Source organism: Crotalus tigris, unplaced genomic scaffold (genome assembly GCF_016545835.1).
Source record: "Crotalus tigris isolate CLP2741 ecotype Arizona unplaced genomic scaffold, ASM1654583v1 scf7180000023637.1517150, whole genome shotgun sequence".
NCBI classification, from domain to species: Eukaryota; Metazoa; Chordata; class Lepidosauria; order Squamata; family Viperidae; genus Crotalus; species Crotalus tigris.
The window spans coordinates 994,019-1,014,973 of NW_024100094.1; the positions used below are offsets into that span (position 1 = coordinate 994,019).

Below are 20,955 nucleotides of genomic sequence, written 5' to 3' on the forward strand. Positions count from 1 at the left end.
TCATTTGACTATGAGCCAGCAGTGTGCAGCAGCAACCAAAAAAGCTAATACAATCCTGGGCTGTATAAACAGAGGCATAGAATCAAGATCATGTGAAGTATTAATACTGCTTTATAAAACCCTAGTAAGACCATACCTGGAACACTGCAGCCAATTTTGGTCACCATATCACAAAAAAGATATTGTGAATTTGTAAAAAAAATTAGAGAAGAGCAACTAAGATGATCAAAAGCCTGGAGACCAAAACATACGAAAATGGCTACGGAACTTGTGTTTGGCTAATCTAAAGAAAAGAAGAAATAGGGGAGATATGATAGCAGTATTCCAGTATCTGAGGGTCTGCCAAAGGCAGAGGGTGTCAGGTTGAGGGACCTTTGCAAGCTCAGGAATAATGAGGCTGACCTCACCTTTGCGGGGAGAAATTCTACAATGTAGACACAATATTAGGCAAGGCCTGTTGCCCAAGGCCTGCCAAATATAGTTATCTAGACAACAGAACCCATAACACACATATTCTGTTGTATCTGCTGGGATGGTCAGATGAAAATTGGAAGAGGTGGTCCCTCAGATAAACTGTAGATGTAGGCCTTTAAAGGTCAACACCAGCTTGAAGTGAACCTGGAAACAAGCTGGTAACTAATGCAATCTCCGTAGCACAGATATGAATAGAATAGAATAGAATAGAATAGAATAGAATAGAATAACAGAGTTGGAAGGGACCTTGGAGGTCTTCTAGTCCAACCCCCTGCTTAGACAGGAAACCTTCTACCATTTCAGACAAATGGTTGTCCAATCTCTTCTTAAAAACTCCCAGTGTTGGAACATTCACAACTTCGGGAAGCAAGTTGTTCCACTGGTTAATTGTTCTAACAGTCAGGAAATTTCATTTTAGGTCTAGGTTGCTTCTCTCCTTGATTAGTTTCCATCCATTGCTTCTGGTCCTGCCTTCAGGTGCTTTGGAGAATAGCTTGACTCCCTCTTCTTTCTGGCAGCCCCTGAGATATTGGAACATTGGTATGTAATGTAATGTGCATTCTACCTGAAATACACATATCAACTGCTGGCAATGTTGCATTTTGCACCAGCTGAAAGTTTCTGAATGAGATGAGATGACTAAGGCAAAAGTCTTGGTTCATGAAGAAGCCTAATTACTAGTTTTCTAACCTGTCCATTTGCAACCTGTCCATTAACACACTGAATTTCCAGAGTATAAACTTCAGTCTAATGCATTCCTTTCGTTCTTATATATTCCTTTCACTATGTAAGCATTAATATAGGTATTAAAGCAGACTTTAAAAGAGTCATAAGTATTAAGTTTGAATGGTTACATAGATGGTAATTTGTTTCTTGATCTGTCTAGCTATCTTCTCAGATGGTGTTTGGTAAACTAGAAAGAGCATTTTAGAACAACCAGTAGTCCCAGACACTGCCAACTTACCATTCCCTGGATTGCTCATCATTGGATGTATTGGTTAAGACTGCTGGGAGTTAAATTCACAACATTATGAGAATCACAGATTTCCTACTTCTGAAGCACAGAGGATTAAGAGTTAATCCACGGACAAATATACTAACATTTTCAGCACCATGGATAGTACTCCAACAATCCTGTATTTTGACCAGCTGCCTCAATTATTGTGCCATTAAAATGTTATAATGCAGCTTAAATTTTATGAACCAAATGAAACCCCCCCTCTCTCTGAGAGAGAGAGAGGGAGGGAGGGAGAGAGAGAGAGAGAGAGAGAGAGAGAGAGAGAGAGAGAGAGAGAGAGAGAGAGAGAGAGAGAGAAGTGAGGAGGTTTATTTTATTTGCAATGTCTACCTCAAAATGTTCTGCTTTTTAATGATATCTCTGCCGTGTTCCATCTGTGATAATATTTTTTACAGATATTGACTGCTTCAGTTTTAGATTTCTTTATCAGCAATATGAGGACAATCACAATAGATCAATACATTTCTCAAAACTTGGGTAAAATATAAAAATAGGAAAAGTAAGGATAATAAAATGCCCAATATTTTGGAAGATATGAAGATACCAAAACAATAAGCCTAACATCATATATGACACAGCTAAATTTTGTTTTGCAAATATTAAAGCATGCAAGTAAATTACTGTAGAATTAGATATGCTTTAGCAAAGTATAAGTATTATGCCCAGATTGAATTATGTTATGTATTGTGTTATTAACATATTAAAATATTAACATTATTAACATTAATATTAACATATTAACATCCATGACCAGTTTTAAATCAGTTTATGCTATATTATTGTAATATAGTTTTACTGTGCAACTCTTTTATTGTCCCCTATAAAATACAGTTGTGATAAGAAACCAGCTTTAAAAAGCTTTTTAATATTTTAAAATATTTGCAATGGACAGACATCGGGCTTCAGGGATCTGGGTTTTCTCTCAGGTTATCTTAATTTCATCAGTCAGATTTGTCTTACATTTAAATTAAATTTTAAAGTGTTACATAGCCAAACAAACAGAATTACACTTTCTGACGTGCTGCAAATCAGTCAAAGATTTTTCTTCTGCCTATCTTTTAAAGCTTAATAAAAATGTTGGCAGCAGTAGTGAATTACCTTCTGTTGCTGCCACCTATGTAATTTAAATCATTTTATGTAAAAAGAAAAACAGTAAGCAACAACAGAACAAAAAAAAGGAAACTAAGACATATGTTTTAATTTCTGTCTTTTGTCTTCTTATATAGTTGGTCTGTATATAGCCCAGCTCTCATACTTTCTCTTGGTCTATAGTGTAAATGATGAATCCTTATTCCCACTTTGTCCATCTTTTCTGCTTGGGTCCATTCTGGAAAACTACTGGCTACTGCAGCTGCCTAATGCATATATCTGCACCATTTTGAAACTTGAAAGATCAAGAGAAGAAACTCTTCCTTTTTTAGCTCACGTTACTTTGCAAAGCATCTTCTTGTATGCTTCATATGCTATATACGAATGCATAAATAATGGACATGGAACACATTATATATATATATATATATATATATTATTTACTACTGACATTTATTATCTTCTTTTTCAGTTTTTGGGTGAAAGTATTGTAACCAGGCTTCATTTATTAGGATCTTGGTGTTTGGGGAGTCTGTTCCTTGAGCCTCTGAAAGTGAGAGCATGAACTCAGAACTTGATTTTCCTGAAGATGCTTCCTCTCTGAGGCAGACTTGCACCTGATTTTGAGATTTGCGTCACATCTCCTTTCCTACAAAATGCAAAGCAGCATTGGAACTAAGATTTCCAATTTGTCTCACGATACCCTGGACATTGGCAATCACGACGACAGCATCAACATTATGGGTATTGGCACAACAAGCATCGTCTCCAGAGGGGAACATAGCATCATAAGCATCACCTTCTCTCCCTGTATTCTGCATCTGTGCTGTCGGGTACCAGGCTATACCATTCTCCCATGCTGGGGAGGGGGGGAAGGGAAGATAAATGTTGAGTTTTCCCCTGATCTTACTGGTTAATGGTGCATCCCTACATCAGTTTTGCAGAAGAGAGGTTGCTCCCATTGCTGCCAAGAGGGTCCCAATGAACTAGGTAGAGCTGGTTGCTGAGGATTGCAGAAGGCTCCAGGACTTGCGAGGAGCCCTCTCAGGCTGTTTCCCCCCCTCCTATAAATAGCCCCCACTCCTTCTCTCCGAAGCGCAGGGGCAGAAGGAATCCCTTTCCCCCCCATAGATCCTCCCCTCAGGAGGCAAGCAGAAGGCGAGAAAAACAGCGCTCTTAAAGGAAGCTAGTTGGAAGGATTCTCTTCTGCGAAATTCCATCTCCTTCAAGAGCGGATGTCCTTCTTCTCCTTCGAAACAGAGCCCTGGTAGGCGAGCGCTCTCCTTTCTGTCCCCACGGCAAGCTGCTTTGCTCCCGGGAAATCAGTCGGGAGAAACTTCGCCCGGCGATCGAAGCCTCCCCCCCCCCCGAAAGACCCTCTTTCCCGAGGCTGGCTGACTGGGTCGCCTTTTCGGCGGTTCCCCTTCCTAGGGCACCTGGGCAAGCCCCCCTTCTCGAAGAGGGCTTCTGGTGGAAACCCCTCCAGGGGTCATCCCGAGGAAGAGCCCCTCATCTTTCCCCCCGGAGACACCCCAATATAGCGACCCCCATCTGCGGGACGCCCGTGTAACCCTCGAGACCTCAAACCAGTCGTCGAGATGAATTACCTCCGCAGGCGACTCTCTGACAGCAACTTCATGGCCAACCTGCCCAACGGCTACATGACGGACCTCCAACGCCCTCAGCCGCCGCCACCGCCGCCGCCCAGCGCCACCTCTCCGTCGCCGGGCAGCATCTCCCCAGCGGAAAGGCCACCGGCTGCCCCCAGCCCTGGAGCCGGAGGCGGCGGCGGTGGCGGCGGCGGAGCCGGGGGTTTTTTCTCGTCGCTGTCCAACGCGGTGAAGCAGACGACCGCGGCGGCAGCAGCCACCTTCAGCGAGCAAGTCGGCGGGGTGGCTGGCTCGGCAACGTCGTCGGGACGCGGCAAAGTACTGTTGGTGGTCGACGAGCCAGGGACGGACTGGTAAGGACCTGAGAAGGGGGAGAAGGAAATCCATCCATCCGTGCTTTTCCTTCCTTCCTTCCTTCCTTCCTTCCTTCCTTCCTTCCTTCCTTCCTTCCTTCCTTCCTTCCTTCCTTCCTTCCTTCTTTCCTTCCTTCCTTCCTTCCTCCCTCCCTCCTCCTCCTTCCTCCCGCCTTTTCCCTCCCTCCCCCCTCCTCCTTTCCTTTCCTTCCCTCCTTCCTTCCTTTCCCCTCCTTCCCTTCCTTCCTTCCTCCCTCCCCCTTCCTTTCCCTCCCCCTTCCTTTCCCTCCCTCCCTTCCTTCCTTTCCTCCCTCCTTCCTCCTTCCTTCCTCCCCTCCTTCCCTCCCCCTCCCTCCCTTCTCTTTCCTTCCTCCCTCCCTCCCTTCCTTTCCTCCCTCCCTCCTTCCCTCCCTCCCTCCCTCCCTTCAGTGGTTTTTCCCATTCAGATTCAAATGAGCTGTGAGCTATAGATGGGGGAAGGGGCAAATTGGGATTTCCAAAATACTTCATATTGAACTTCTTCATGTAAAGAAAGGTGGCGGTAATGTAAGGAGGCGAAATGGGGAAATAGCCTCTTTTGTTTCACCCCTGCCTGATCCAGTTATAGGGTCCCTTAGGCTCTTTTTGACATGGCCCTGTTTCCTCATTAGTTACTTACATTTGCTTCTAGGATCACCCAGGGATGTTGGAGCAATGTACAATATATCCCCATTACTATTGTTTCAGCAAAATAATAGGTCAAGTGGTGCTAGAAGAAGCAATCAGTTCTTAGTGAGGAAGGTAGACAATGAGATGATGTAGTCTTATATCCTAGCTCAAAATCCTTTGATATCCTTTAGTAGGGTGTTGTCCATTGACATTCCTGACTCCTTTTCCAATCTTTGTGGACTTTCAGTTCTTTATTTGCTATTTAATTTACGCAGCAACCTGTAATTTCCTCCACAAAGGTATTCTTCTGTTGAAGCTATATATTTGCAGAACTGGATTTCTGTCTGTTCCACGTCTGAGCAAAGACTAAATATCTATAAGCTCTTGGCATGATGGAGAGAAATACAAAGAACAGGATGAGAGGGTGTTACGGTGAGATCCACTGGAGATACACTTGGGTGTATAGAGTCTAGTTCTGTTCAAGGGCCACTGCTGTTCAGTTAAGTCCCAACAAGAAGATGCACAGTGACAAGAAAGGGAGAGAACACTTCCTGTCAATTTTTTTTGCAATGCAGCATTACAAGCATTACAAGCAAAGGAAGTGCTGTTTCCAAGGACGCAACACAGCAGTTTGGGAATTCAAATGGCTTCCAAAAATACCAACGTTTGTATCACAGATCAAGCTAGTTTGGGGCCGAATTGTGAAAATATCAACTACGGTCCCAGTCTGGCAGGTCTCCTACCCTGCACATTGGATTGTCTAGCCCTCTTTCCTTCCAGTTCAGCTTTAAGAGTTAGGATGGCTTTAATAATGAATTAGAAGATTCAGGGATTTGATATGGGTAATCTCCTCACCGCCACTTCATGAAAGATTAAGGAACAGCATCTGACATTTTTCCTGCAACTTATTGAAGGAGCCACTTGACTTGTTTTTTTTTTTTTTTCAAAGATGCTTAAGGAGGATGGCAATTTCCCTGGCCTGTGATCAGAATTATTCAAATGACTACAGGGTATATTCAGAGACTCTCAGATCTCCTAATAACAAGCACATTGATCCCTGTCTGATATATACCTGACAGTCATTCTAGTCTCTTTCTCTTTCTTATCCTATCATGCCTTAAATTGGTTTTCCATCATCAGATGGAGATTTTCAGATCTTGTGGTAATTCTTCCTGAGCCCACATTTTCTCTTTCCTTCCTTCCTTTTTTTTCCAGCCTTGCAAGTTATTTAGCTGAGGGGCCCATTCTGACTTGCACATTCACTAATTCATAGACCTTCAAATCCCCCAAATCAACACAATTTATATGTATTTGTGGCCTGTTAACAGTCAAATTATGATCTACTAAGTAGGAAATGCAGGCCTTGAGCTATCAGTCTATTTATGATTCAAGATCTTTCACACAGCATAAGTCCAGTCAGGATAAAAATTTAGAAAGGATGTGATCTATGACATGCAGTTTAATCAACTCGATGAATTAAACCTCTCCTTAGTGACTCATCCCATGGAAGTCTTCTTCAGTTTTCTGTTCTGCTTCCTTGGTTTCTAGTATTTGGTGCAGTCTTTTTAGTGCAAGAAATGAAGTAGCATGATTTCTCCAAAAGGGATATCAATATAAGAAGGGATTGTTAATTAAGTACAACAAAGGGTTTTTAAAGAATCAAATATATAAAGGCAAAAAACCAAGGGTTAATATAACACGGCAATACCAATATAGGCTTTTTTTTTTCATGTACTGAGAAATCAACATGAATAGATTAAGTCCTAAATGATAAATTCAGTCTCTATCAGATAATTCCCAAGACCCAGCAGAGAGTCTAAAATCTCGTGGCTTCCTGATGATGTAGGGAGGCCAGTTTATGTGACCGAAGTATGGATGGTGGGTGAATCAGCATTGAGATGGAATGGGGCAACACCCTATTTCCTCATAGCTAAATGATAGGTTTCTATAGGCTGGAAAGGCCAGGCATGCACTGAGGAAGAGGTTTTTTTTTTTAAATATTTTACACTTTTTGAAAAATTTGTGATACTGACTACTGCCAGCAAGCAGATAGACAAGTCTATCCACTATCCACTTGGGGAAAATGGATACACAATTCACGGTCCAAACTGAAAGACTAGCCAAAGTTTCCTTTAATGCCTTTGGATGCCATATGAGACTTGATACATGAGCAAGGAGAATTTATGGAGGAAAAACATTTTTTCCTGACCTGAAGGGCACATTCTGGCCTGTACCTTCTAGGCTGAATTGCAGTCTTCCATTCTCATGGTTACTCCGTTGCTGTTGGTGGACTTTCTGCCTGTTCATAATGTTTATGGATTGCTCATATTTCAAAGGGTACGAAGTAGGTAATCTGTTATGGATGGAGCTGGTCCATATTTCATGTGCACAGAAGCTGACTAGATTGCCAAACTTCAGCAGTCCTTTACTTTCAAGGCTTGTAGTGGAATGTTGCCCAAAATAAGAAAATGCATAATCAGTTATGCTCTTGAATGAAATGTTAAAAAAAGGAGAGGCTGCTTGGTAGGAACATTATGGGTAAATCTCAAAATGTTGTGAAGTATATCAAGAGGCAGGATTAAAAGTTGGCCGTTAGGAGTCCATCATTTCTCTCTCTAACTAGAAGACTAAGTTTAAATAGCGTTTAGCAAGATTGAGAAATAGAATCACGGACTGAATTTCATATATTTATAAGAATTGAGGCCAAAGCAATGGTGTTCTTGTTTAGTTGTGCTTTTCCAAATGGAAAACAACCTTGAATTGAAGATGACCTTTTTTTTAAATAATTTTTTATTTTTCCAAACTCTCCCCCATACATATACCGTGATATTTATCAGATGTTAACATACATTCTTTTTACATTCAAATATAAGATACTTTTGATAAAATGAAATAAATACATACATGTGACTTTTGGTGTTGCTCGCCCATTTCCCCTTTCACTGTATCCACACTACTTCTTCTCTACCTTCTTTCTCCCTTTCTTCTCTTCCCTACTTCCCTCTTCTTCCTCTCCTCTTCTCTTTCCTTCATCACTTCTCCCCACTTCTCTTCTCCTCCAGCCTTCCTACTTCCTTCTCCCCTCCTTTACTCTTTTCTCTCTCCTTTCCTTTCTTCTCTCATGGACTGGATTTCATATATTTATAAGAATTGAGGGCAAAGCAATGGTGTTCTTGTTTAGTTGTGCTTTTCCAAATGGAAAACAACCTTGAATTGAAGATGACCTTTTCAATAGAAGCATATATTGGACAAAAATCTGTCTGCCTCTATTTTTATATTCTTAGGAAACCTAAGTGGATCATAATATCTTAAAGGTAAAATATGTGTCTCTCTATTCTAAAGATAAATTATTTGGGAGGTGGGGGTGGGAGTTGAGATATCTTTCAGATAAATTTAGTACTTGCTATCTACTTTATAGGGAAATACAAGGCTAAACATGAGGACAATATGATAGTCAAGGCAATAGTTGTCCAATGTCTATAACCTGGACAAATGGCTACCATAAATCTAAAGGCTGTTTAGATGGTGTGGATAGGGACCAATCATTAGCCACCAGAGGCAGTCATAGGGATTGCTAAGGAGGAACAAACTTTCCAGGTTTGGTGAACTTTCAGGAGGAGCTAGACTTGCAAAGCCCCTCAGCTTTCAAGAAGCAGAATTTCAGCCAGCTCATGCCCTCATATGGGAGGAAGGGTCATCTGCTGAAATCCTGCCTCCCATGAAAGTTTCCAGAGTGAGCTTGGTGCTGGAACCAGCTTGTTTTCCAAATGGATTTCTGCACAGTCATTGCTGGAGCCTAGTCTCCTAATAGTAAGAGGGCATTACTCTTTGGGAAAAAAAGAAGACCAGCAGTCTGTTGGCCAATCACACTGCTGGCTATGCCCATTGTTGTTGTTGTTTTTATCTAATGGGATCTGCAACAAAATGTTACAGTCCGTAGTCTCCATCCCATTTGGAATGCTTTCATCTAGCTACTATGCCACCAGCATCAATTTTGATCATCTTATTATGTTTCACCAAAGGCAGTGGAAGAATCTTGTGGCCCCCTAATTAAAGAGTAATAGATATACTCCAGGAGGATGGAGGGATCTGTAAGCCCCCAAATGTTGCTAATTTCTATTATAGCATTGACTTTTGGAGATTTAAACCAGATGTTAGAGTGTTGGACAGCAATTTATCTTCAGTTTCTAGACTATTAGCTCAGGAATGTCACTGAGCATACTCAGTCCTCTATGGGCCTGTTTGGAGGATTGTCTTCTTTTTGTTTGTTAAATTCTTTTACTTATTATATTTTCCTTTATCCGAGGAACATTAATACAACATTTTGTCCTCCTGAACATCCTGCTTTATCAGCCACTGAGCTTCATGGCTGAGGGCTGATTGGGAACCCTAGTTTCTATGATTCTGGTTCAGTTGGATGCAAAATGGTTACAGTGCATCCACATTAATGTTGGTTTTCATAGAAAGGGCATAGTGCCCCAAGCACACCACCAATCAAGGCTTTCACCATTTATGTATAGATGAGCTCCAGAGAAATAAGAACCTTCCTAGGAAACTGGAAACCCTAGAAGAAGTGATATGACCATGTCTGCATCTTTTTTTTTTTAGTTCATGATTTTTTAGGACAGTGTATTCACTTATTTCAGTGTATCCTCCATGGAACTCAAGCTTCTTCCTCTCTTTGATCTTCACAACAACCTTGTGACGTAAATTAGCCTGAGGGAATGACTGGTCACCAACTACGTAGATATTATTGCATAATGGGAATTTAAATCTGCAGTGACCCAGACCAGCACTAGGCAATGCATCATATTGATTTCGTTTGTCCTGTTTGAGTGTTGGGCTTTTGTGCCTCTTCCTTTGGCTGTGTAATAGTCAGGAGGCAAAGAAAAATCAGAGCTCAGTGTTCTCTGAAGAAACAAGCTGATCTTGAGCTTCACCACTGCAGAATACAGAGGTCTGACATGACTGAACATTTCTATGCTAAATATCAGAGAACATAAATACAGCCTGGTCTTTTTCTAGGCCTCCTACTTTTTTGTGAGGAAGTATTTATTGTTTTTTTTTTAAATGTTGCCTATAAGGAATATTACATGATCCTCCCACCTGCCTCTGCAATTTCTCACTCCTGAGAAAAAGCTACCTTCATGAAACCTTTACGCACCTGTTTTTCAGTGCTTTGATATAATATTGAGAAATGAAATTTTTCTAGAGCTCTGATGGTTAGTATATTATTGCCAAGGTGAACTGATTGAGACTGTACAAGACCAAAATCCCAATAGAAAGCAGCAAGGAGATATATAACCTGCTTGTTTGGTTTCATATAATTGCAAAACATGCAGATTCCATGTTTTGCAATCCAGAACCTAACCCTAATGTTTGTTTCCCCAAATGTATATGCAGCTCATGGCAATATCTTCATTTTACTAAGGGATGGGTCCACATATTACAATATATAGGGTATAAAGTATTGTATGAACAGATCATTGTTTGAACCCACAGTGTGTTTTATAAACCTTAGTTTATAGTGTTCCTCATTATGTGATCCTATTCATTTATAGTCTGTTCAGTAAACCAAACAAACCTGGGCATAGCCCAGGGCTATCAGAGCTGGGACTGCAAAAATGAAGACACCCACTAGATAAAAGATAAATAACAGTTTAAAACAAAAGAGGGAGGGGGAAGAGTATGTTGATAACCCCTCAATGGTAACTCTTATTTTCTTCTTTCTTATTTTTCCTTTGATTCTTTATATTTTTATTGTATTTAAAACATTCTAATACAAATAAATTTTGAAAAAACATTGAAATTGCTGCTGGCATCTGGTACCATGGAATTGGTCATTTAGATTTTTCCAATCCAGATCCGATAGCCTTAACATTTGTTTTCCTCTTTGGCTGATGTGTAGGTCCTTCCTTGGTACTTTATATTCACTAATATTGTAGACCACGGTGGACTTTTGCCCAATCTGGTGGCCTCAAGATATTTATTTATTTATTTATGAGACTTATATACCGCTTTAAGTGCAAGCACTCTCTAAGCGGTGTACACCAGTAAGCAATGTATATATATATATATATATATATTTCCATTGCCCCCAACAATCTGGGTCCTCATTTTACCTACCCCGGAAGGATGGAAGGCTGAGTCAACCTTGAGCCGGTGAGATTTGAACCGCTGACCTGCTGAACACAGTGGACTTCCACTGCAATCATTCTTAGTCAGAAAGATCTTGGGAACTGGTACTTAAGCAAACTGAGCTACACTTGGATAGCACTATCTTGGGCTCAGGAAGAAATAGCACAAATATTACAGTTGCATATAAATTGAGTAAAGAGTCTGGTCAAAGTTGGGCAAGAAAATCTTGGTTTTAATAGGAGCTACTCAAACCTCCATGTCTTTTTAACAAGTCTCTTAAAGATGGAACACCCTTCCTGATCATAACAGATGGAGGGGGAAGATTTAGCCAACTGCACTTAACATTTTGGTTTTCCTATCTAGATCTAATTCTTTACAGTACTACTTCCATGTTAACATATACCCATCTATAAAACTGCAATAAATTTGATTTCAGTAATTGAGATATGTATGTATCTGAAGGGCAATGTACACTGCTCTACATAATTATCCTCCTCTTTAGTCTCACTATGATATAGACCCCCCCTACTTTTTCTTTAGTTCCACCTGTGCACCTTCTATTTTTAATTAGTTTAAGATCCAAAGCTTTGCCATCCAAGCAAAGGTATGATTTTTCTAGCATGTGTGAATCCCAGAAAGTACTGATGTACTTCAGATAGTTACAATAGGCTATATGGATTTGTAAAAAAAAAATTAGCAAGTTGCAACACTTATGGATGATTTTTTTTACTACCATGTAATCTTAGGAAACACACAGCTGCTTTGAAGAGTTGCAGACATGTGCTATGTTTGTGCCTCTAGCTGCTTCACTGGAATCAAATGACACAGCCCTAATTTTTCTTAACCCTCTCAAAAGTGGAAAAGTGGGATTTAGCTGGGATAGATTTTCATAAAAGGATGAAACCAAATACAGTTTCATCAACAGTGACGAGGTATGATGAAATGGAACCCGTGTCGGAATTTTCTGCTGCTAGGTTCATAGTATATTTACAAAAAAACCCCAAATGTGATTTATTCCCTTTGCATCCTGCTTTTGAGGCTCCACAAATAATATTCTAGGCTGCTATTGGGAGAAAAAGATATTGGTCTAGACCAGGGGTAGGCAACCTGAGCCTGGCTCAGGAATTCTGGGAGTTAAAGTCCACGAGTCAGAAAAGAGCCAAGGTTGCCTACCCCTGGTCTAGATGGAGCTTTAGACTTAGTATACCTAATATTCTAATGTTCTCAATCAATTATAACAACATACTACATTAGTTCAAAACATTGTGTTAAATTGGGAAGGGGTGACTATACAAACACTTTATTTAAAAAGTCCTTGGTAAAGTAATAGAATGCACTTTTGTGATGTGGCCCTTTCTTATATGAGAGACTTAGGTCTCTGAGGCTGGCATGTGCCAGACTGACCCAGATGTTCCCAGATGCATCCCCAGATTTCTAGCAAGTGGAAACCATCAAAAGCTTGCACTCAGCTTGCACTGGTTAGATTGCAGACGACAGACTAATAACGGGGCTACAAAGGAATTCCCTTTCGAAGGGACATGGCCTGCTTGAAGCAGAGGACAGCTGAGACGAGAAAAGGGAACTGTCATGCCCTCCGAGGTTTTACTCAATATTTCTCCTTGACATGCTGCTCTTCCCCCACCTTGCTGGGAAAGGAGAGGCTCTTCTGCAAAGAAGCTGGTGCTTTAGGAGGATTGAGCCACAGGGAGCAGAACTGCTGGCATTTCTCACCGGATCCCTGCTGGGGACGATATGTTAGGATGCAGAGGTGGTTGTTTCCCAGCAGGCCAAAATGGAGGATGTCAATGCCTTGCAGGCCGCACAGCCCTAAGGAGAGGAAATTGTGGCTTTGCTCTCATGCTGTCTCTCCTTGGTATGAGATCCCGACTAAGGGATGATCAAAAGGCTGCCTTGTAGGCCTTGTCATCCCTTCCCTAGCATACTGTCCTGAGTGCCGCTTTCAGGCTTTGCTTGAACCATCTGATCCCATTCCCCCCCCCCCATTCTTGTCTAAAAAGCAAAGTGCAGGTAGCTGGGATACCACTTCTCATTATCCTTTACCCCTGGCTCTGCTGAAGGATTCAAAACTCATTGCTTTGAATGGCCTTTGGCTTCTGGCCAGAGTTGCCCACTTTTATGGGCATTTAATAATAATAATAATAATAATAATAATAATAATAATAATAACAACAACAACAACAACAACAACAATTGTCGATAAGAAAGACAAAAAAGTCTGGATAGTGGACGTGGCAGTGCCTGGAGACAGCAGAATAGACGAGAAAGAACTGGAGAAGATAACAAAATACAAAGACCTACAAATAGAAATAGAAAGACTGTGGCAAAAGCAAGCAAGGTAGTACCAATAGTCATAGGCTCCTTGGGTGCAATCCCAAAACAACTGGAGCACCACTTGAACATCATTGGCATTGACAAATTCGCTATTAGTCAATTGCAAAAGGCGGCCTTACTAGGAACTGCTTCCATCCTGCGACGATATCTGTAATACCATCAACATCCACATCTGCCTATCCCAGGTCCTGGGTAAGGACTCGATAGGTAGACAAAATGCCAAATCCAGTCTGAACATCTGGCTGACTGTGCGATGATCCATAATAATAATAATAGTAAAGTTGGAAGGGACCTTGGAGGTCATCTAATCCAACCCCCTGCTCAGGCAGGAAATCCTATACCATCCCAGACAAATGGCTGTCCAGTTTCGTGTTAAAAACGTCCATTGATGGAGCACCAACAACTTCTGAAGGCAAGACATTCCACAGATTAATTGTCTTCACTATCAGGAAGTTTCTCCTTAGTTCCAGGTTGCTTCTCTCCTTGTTTAGTTTCCATCCATTGCTTCTTGTCCTGCCTTCAGGCGCCTTGGAAAATAGCTTGACTCTTTCTTCTTTGTGGCAGCCCCTGAGCCAGCATGCCTAGATATTTCGCCAGCATGCCTAGATATTTTTCTTTCAGCCCCTTGCCAGGTAGGATTAGGCCCCCTTGGAAGTGTTGTTGCAGCTGTACAAGTAGTCCTCAATTTACAGCAGTTCATTTAGTGACCGTTCAAAGTTACAACAGCACTGAAAAAAGGGGACTTACGACCATTTTTCACACTTAAGACCTTTGCAGTATTCCCCATAGTCACGTGATCAAAATTCGGATGCTTGGCAACTGACTCCTATTTATGACAGTTGCAGTGTCCCGGGGTCATGTGATCACCTTTTGTGACTTTCTGACAAGCAAAGTCAATGGGGAAGCCAGATTCACTTAACAACCGTGTTACTAACTTAACAACTGCAGTGATTCACTTAACAACTGTAGCACAAAAGGTCATAAAATGGGGCAAAATTCACCATAACAAATATTTCACTTAGCAACAAAAATTTGGAGCTCTATTGTGGTCGAGGACTACCTGTATTCATACTACATGACAAGCTGAAAGTCCAAGATATCACAGGGAAGTCCAGAGGGTGCTTAGCACATACTTCTTGTTTTCTGTGCTTCTTAAAAGACATTCCCTATTTTAGAGCACCAATCCTGGTTAAATGATGGTCCCTTTTCTCTCTCTAATTTCTCACTTGGCTGAACATTGGTAAGATTTGGTCATTCTGCAGCTGCTTCCCCTGGCCTTGTCACCACTGGATGTTTTGACACAAAGCCCCAGAATGTAGTCCATGGGCTATGTTGCTGAGGTTCAAACTGAAGAGGCTGTGGCCCAGAACCTCTGGAGCTGTTCAGGCTCAGAAAAGGTTGTTTTATAGCAGTGATGGTGAACCTTTTAGAGACCGAGTGCCCAAACTGCAAACCAAAACCCACTTATGCATCGTCGGGTGCCGGGTGGGTGTGGCCCATTGGTTGGGCGTGGCCCATTGGCTGGGCATGGCTGCCGTGGTAACGGCAGACTGGGTGGGACTAAAAAGTTCAATCAATCAATTCCAACTTTGCAAGAACTTTTTTTTCCCACGAGGTTGAAATTGACTGATTGAACCTTTTTTTTTTTTTTTTTGCACACAGCGGCGGAGGCCTAAAGTGAAAAGGTTTTATAAAACCCAGCTGAAGGCCTAGGACTGGAGCGACGGTGCGCGTGTCCACAGAGAAGGTTCTGAGTGCCGCCTCTGGCTCTCGTGCCGTAGGTTCGCCACCACTGTTTTATAAAGTGACCAGCTTTTTTACAATGAAAAGGAGGACACAAATAAATTGAAGAAAAAAATATCATAAAAGCTGGCCCGGCCCATGGAAGGTCAACTGCCCGCTGCGCCCCCGCCTGCAGCCGCCCCACTAGCACCGCTGCCCCGTGTAGAGTGGGCCCTGCAGCTCCCAAAGCACCAGCCGCACCGGCTCCGGCCCCGGGGGGCAGCCCACTGTCAACACACCCTGCCTGCAGCTGCCCCGCCAGCACCACCGTCCACCCTGCGCAGCCCCGTGTAGAGAGAGCCCCGCGGCTCCCACAGCACGGGGGGACAGCCAGCCGCTGCCGCCCCTCACACCCCTGCTTGCAGCACCCCCCGCCGCCCCTACCTCTTGCGCCCGCACCCATTATTGCCCTAGCAGAGCCGAAGATCAAGAGAAACTTACTGCTCCAGTCTCCTCCAGATGGTGTAGTTGGGTAGCAGGCATGGGTGCAAAGTTCTTGCCAATTCACCTTTGCTGCAGACAACTTGCATGTGCAAAGTTTGCCAGCCAGGTGTTTTGGCGTGCTCAGCAGCAATTCCTATTGGCTTTCGAAAGCCAATAGGGGGAGTAGCACAGCTCATGCAGACCTTACAAAAGGAGGACTGTCCTTCCTAAAGGAGAACGGTTGGTCACCTTATGTTTTATAGCATTTCATTCCCTGTCCAAATTGTCTCTCGCCTGACATTAACAAAGCAATCCTCTGCGTATCTACTCAGCTGATACTCCCTTTCAGATCAGTAAGGCAGACATAATACAGAATAGGCCTATAAACACTTACCTGAGTAAATATATTATGGAAAAGAATGGAGCTGATTGAAATGGGGAAAATGCCTTTTGTTTTTAGTGCACCGGCCTGCAAATAGTGCATGAAAAAAATAGAGAATGTTTTTCTCACAACACCTGTGTATGAAGTCTATTTTGAACTACTGACAACATATTGTGTAGGACACTTGTGCTTATTCCTTCCTAGAGCGGTGCCAAACTCTACCCCCTCCCCCAAGGCTTTTAAATCATTTCAGGAGAAGCTGTTCCAGACAAAATGTATGCTGCAGGCAGAGTCTTTGATAATAGGCTGGGACTGGGTGACCAGAGAAAAGGTAGCTGAATGTGCAAATAGGAATAACAAGCATGTTTCTATTTCCATTTGCATGTTGTCAGATATTTTGGCAACTTTTTGGCACTCCTTTCAGCATCTATGCTGATATACAGTGCGCTGGATCGCTGTGCACAGATATGTGGCTGTTCTCCTGTTTTAGACTAACTAGGCTATATTCAAAGGTGATCTCACATGTATGATCATTGCAATACTTCTCTATATTGACTCATTGTTCTTCCAAAGCAATAGCTTGGGAATGTTGAAGAAATCCTTTTGATCTGAAAAAATGTTCAGAAGCTCCTAAGACTCAAGGGCTAAGACATCTTTGGAGCTAATTCCCCATTTCCTCCTCTTTGCAAGTTCTTAATGGAGGTGCTTTTTTTGGGTGGGTAGCTGAGTGGGATAATCTAAAAGTCTATTTCAATTTTATTGGCCTGAAGGCTGCTTCCAAAGCCTATCCCTGTGGGATTCCAGCTATAGCTGATCCAGAGGGATTTTGTTGCAAGCCTTTTGCCTGGTGCACATTATTTTATGTCTAGCACTGCATCAAGAAGCGCTTTAGAAATGCTGCAATCCTACAGGTGTAGTCACAGTGATGGATGGATTTATGATTGGTCTGCAGCAGGCAGGGAAGAATTAACACAGCTTTTCAGTCAGGATCAATTTTGAGCTTAATAGAGTATTTTTGAGAACAGGTAGCAGTGGCACAGGAAAGAGAGAAAAGGTGTGGTTAGTAAAATTATCATTATCTATATCCATCTATCCATTATATATTAATATCTATCTATCTGTCTGTCTGTCTGTCTGTCTGTCTGTCTGTCTGTCTGTCTGTCTGTCTGTCTATCTATCTATCTATTATCTGTCTGTCTGTCTGTCTGTCTGTCTGTCTGTATCTATCTATCTATCTATCTATCTATCTATCTATCTATCTATCTATCTATCTATCTATGCTTGAATTATCATTTGTTGCATTATGTTTAGTGGGGGATTGGGAAAGTCTTTTAAAACAGCCTTCCTCAATTGCTTCCTCCAGATGTATTGATACTACAGCTCACAAGACTGGGGATTATAGTTCCAAAATTTTTAGAGGGGTGAGGTTGTTCCAAATTTATGATTAAGTCCCATCAAGAGAGGCAACCGCATTTGTATTTAAAAACATCTAGTGCTTGTTTAGTTTCAGGAGGTGGAACCTGGGAGAACATTTGCAGAAGAACAAAGAATTAAAGGTTATTTGGCTATGCTAGACTTCATTTCTGTCTGGACTTTGGGGCGGAGTAGAGGAGATGTGGAGAACAGTAAAAGGAAAAACTGGTAATACCTCTCCAGTCATTCTACTGCTTAAGTATTAATCCTGCCTGCCTGTATTTATAAGGCCTTTGGGGGAGGATTGCTAGATGCAGGGAACAGTTGCCTTTCCATGTGATGTAGCCTAATGTCTGATGCAGCTGTGCATTAAATGGCACGTTCAATAAAGTGGACTCTACCATGCAGAGATTAAAAGCAAGGGGAGGATCACTGTATAGCAATGCATCTGCTACTCCCCCTGATGCACACATATCTCCAGCCACAATTACTGGAATCAAATCGATTGCAATTTCATAAATGGGGATGCATTAATGCGAAAGGCCTTTTGCAAATGGATTAGATCTAGACAGGAAACCAAATGTTAAATGAAGTGGGTCAAAAGTCCCTCTACTCTCTTCTCCATGTAGTATGACTAAAAACAATGCCCCATATTTAAGAGACTCACAAAAGTGATGTAGTTAAAAAATACATTGTGGTTTGAGTAGCTCCTGTTTAAAGCCAGGCGCTGAAGTGGAAAAAGGCTTGAGACATTTAGGCTCATTTTTCTTGAGCCCAACCTGTCCAAAAGTACAGACTTTGGTTCTCTTAAATCCTTAGCTCCTGAGAGGTGAGCCCTTTTGTGGTTAGGAATTTTGGCAATAAAAGTCGACCAGATTAAGAAGTCGACCAGGGCTTACAATATTTGTGAATATAAAATACCAGGGAAGAACAAATATTAATGCTACTGGAGCTGGATTGTGAAAGTCTGGAAGATCACTAGATGCCAGTAGCAATATCAACTTTTATTTACTTTTTTGCAGTTATTTAGTAGGAGCCTAGATTTCTGTACCTCCAGTTCTGACAGCATAGTTCTATATCTAGATTTATTTCACTGTGGTTCATTCAATAATAGGTACCGTACAACCAAGAATTGTTTACAAAACACAATGTGAGTTTATACTATGATGTGTCCCTATAGTATTTTATAGCTTATTTAGGATGAGTAGACTGAGCTATGAGTTTACTGCTTCAAGCTGCTGGGGAAGATGGTTTGCCATCTTGGAACACAACATCATGTAAACAGCTATTTCCAAATAAAGTAAATGGCATGTTAAAGCAACCCTTAAGAATTATATTAGGAAGGGATATTTGTTGTGTATAGCCATCATTGCACTCCTGCTCTCTTTGCAGATGTGGCAGAGGAAATTCAATATATATATAACATAACAAGGACTCTATGTGGAGGGGAGAGTGGCAGTCAACCTAAAGATGTTATGAGCCCTAGCAATGCCATTGGAAACGCTCCCATTGATAAGAAAATGAAAGTTAGTGGGCAACATTGGAGAATGGGGGTTACGATAAGATAACTGCAATGAATTGTGATGTAGGAGAAAGCAATGAGATGGCAACTGTGAAAAAGGACTATGGAAAGAGGGAAGGTGAGAGGAGAATGAGGAGGGGGAGTATCAGGAAGGAGGATAAGGAAAACAAACAGCAAAAACATACAGGCTCCCCCAATCCATGGCCACATGAGGAGGGGGGGTGGGGACATAGATACAAACAAGGAAAGCAAGAAAATAACAATCAGCAACACGGAAACTATGATCAGAGTGCAAGTGGATTGGCTGGGACCTGTAACGAGGTCCAGGAGCCGGGCGCAAAGAACGCCATATCCATAAATAGCCTCTCCATCGACTGGAAGCTACCCTGACGATGCTGGCAGTTGCCGGCGAAAGCTTGGTTTTTAACTTATTAAAACTTTTTATAGTTTTATAATTTCCTGGTGTTCTTGCATTTTTGCTAGTGATATATATGTCTGTCTGTCTGTCTGTCTGTCTTTGGTTATTCGGGTTTTCTCCCGCATCAAATTGGAAGTGTCTTGGCGACGTTTCGACGAAGTCTCACTGACTTTGCTTGTCAGAAGTTTGCAAAAGGGGACCTCACCTGACTGCAGGACACTGCAAGCATCGTACATTTTAACCAGTTGCCAAGCATGCAAATTTTAATCCCGTGACCACAAGCTTGCAACTGTGAGAAATGGTCCTAAGACGTAACTTCAAATGGCGACTAATTGAATAGCAATAAGTCGAGGACTACCTGTAACTGTCCCAAAGGAGATGCTGTTTCTCTAGTAAGATAGGTCACCTGTTACACCGTTGCTGGTTTTAAGCTTTGCAACTCTCCCTCATAACTGGAGAGAGGCCAAAGAACGGCTGGAAGAGAGGGACCAGCATCAAGGACTCAGTTCCAGTGGCAATGAGTGCCCCCTTGGAACACCTGAAAAGACCAGGTTTGGCATACAATCAGTCTGGTGTGTACTTTGTCAGATATGGGTCCTGCATGATACGGCATGTGGCATTAAAGGGCTACCCTATTTTTTAGCTTCTAGAGCAGTGGTTCTCAACCTTTTTAATGCCGCGATCCCCAACCGGTCGTAAGTCGAGGACTATCCAACCAGTCATAAGTCGAGGACTATCCAACCGGTCGTAAGTTGAGGACTTTCCCTGCCCAGGAGCGCTGTGCATGCATGGTGCCGCCCCCTGCGCTGGCCGAGGCATAGTTGGCAAGCGGCAGAGACAGCGCAGGTCGACCACCGGCTGGGCCACCAGCTGGCCCAGCCCAAGGGAGGTAAGGCACCCGTCGGGCCCCATGCGTGCCAGCAACCCTCCCTGCGCCAACCGGCCTCCCACCTCCCACCCCTGGCCCTCTTTTACTTACATTTTTAGTAGTTGCTCAGCAGGGAGGGGTGGAAACTTCCAGACAGCTTGCCTTCGCTGCAGACAACTTGCAGCACCGTTTGCAGAATGGGACTTTTGGCGGGCTCAGCAGGGCAGAGACAGCCTGGACAATTCCTATTGGCTTTTGAAAGCCAATAGAATTAGACTCTATTCAAGAGAGTCTATTCTATTGGCTTTCAAAAGCCAATAGAATAAAAGGGAGTAGCACAGCTAAGGAAAAGGGGAAAAAATGGCGGACTGTGTTGTTCGACAACCCCCCTGAAATGGTCGTTCGACCCCAAATGGGGTCACGACCCACAGGTTGAGAACCATTGTTCTAGAGTCTTTGATTGGG

At 42.4% G+C, this 20,955-nt stretch overlaps 1 protein-coding gene across 1 annotated transcript in view; it reads left to right on the forward strand.

Annotated features, from left to right (window-relative positions):
* Positions 1–3,450: 3,450 nt before the first annotated feature.
* The window catches only part of SYN1 (synapsin I), a 41,902-nt gene continuing 24,397 nt past the window's right edge, over positions 3,451–20,955 (forward strand). The window contains exon 1 of the mRNA XM_039320370.1: positions 3,451–4,544. Coding sequence (XP_039176304.1) covers positions 4,180–4,544 — 365 coding nt within the window. The 5' untranslated portion in view covers positions 3,451–4,179. The remainder of the gene's footprint in view (positions 4,545–20,955) is intronic.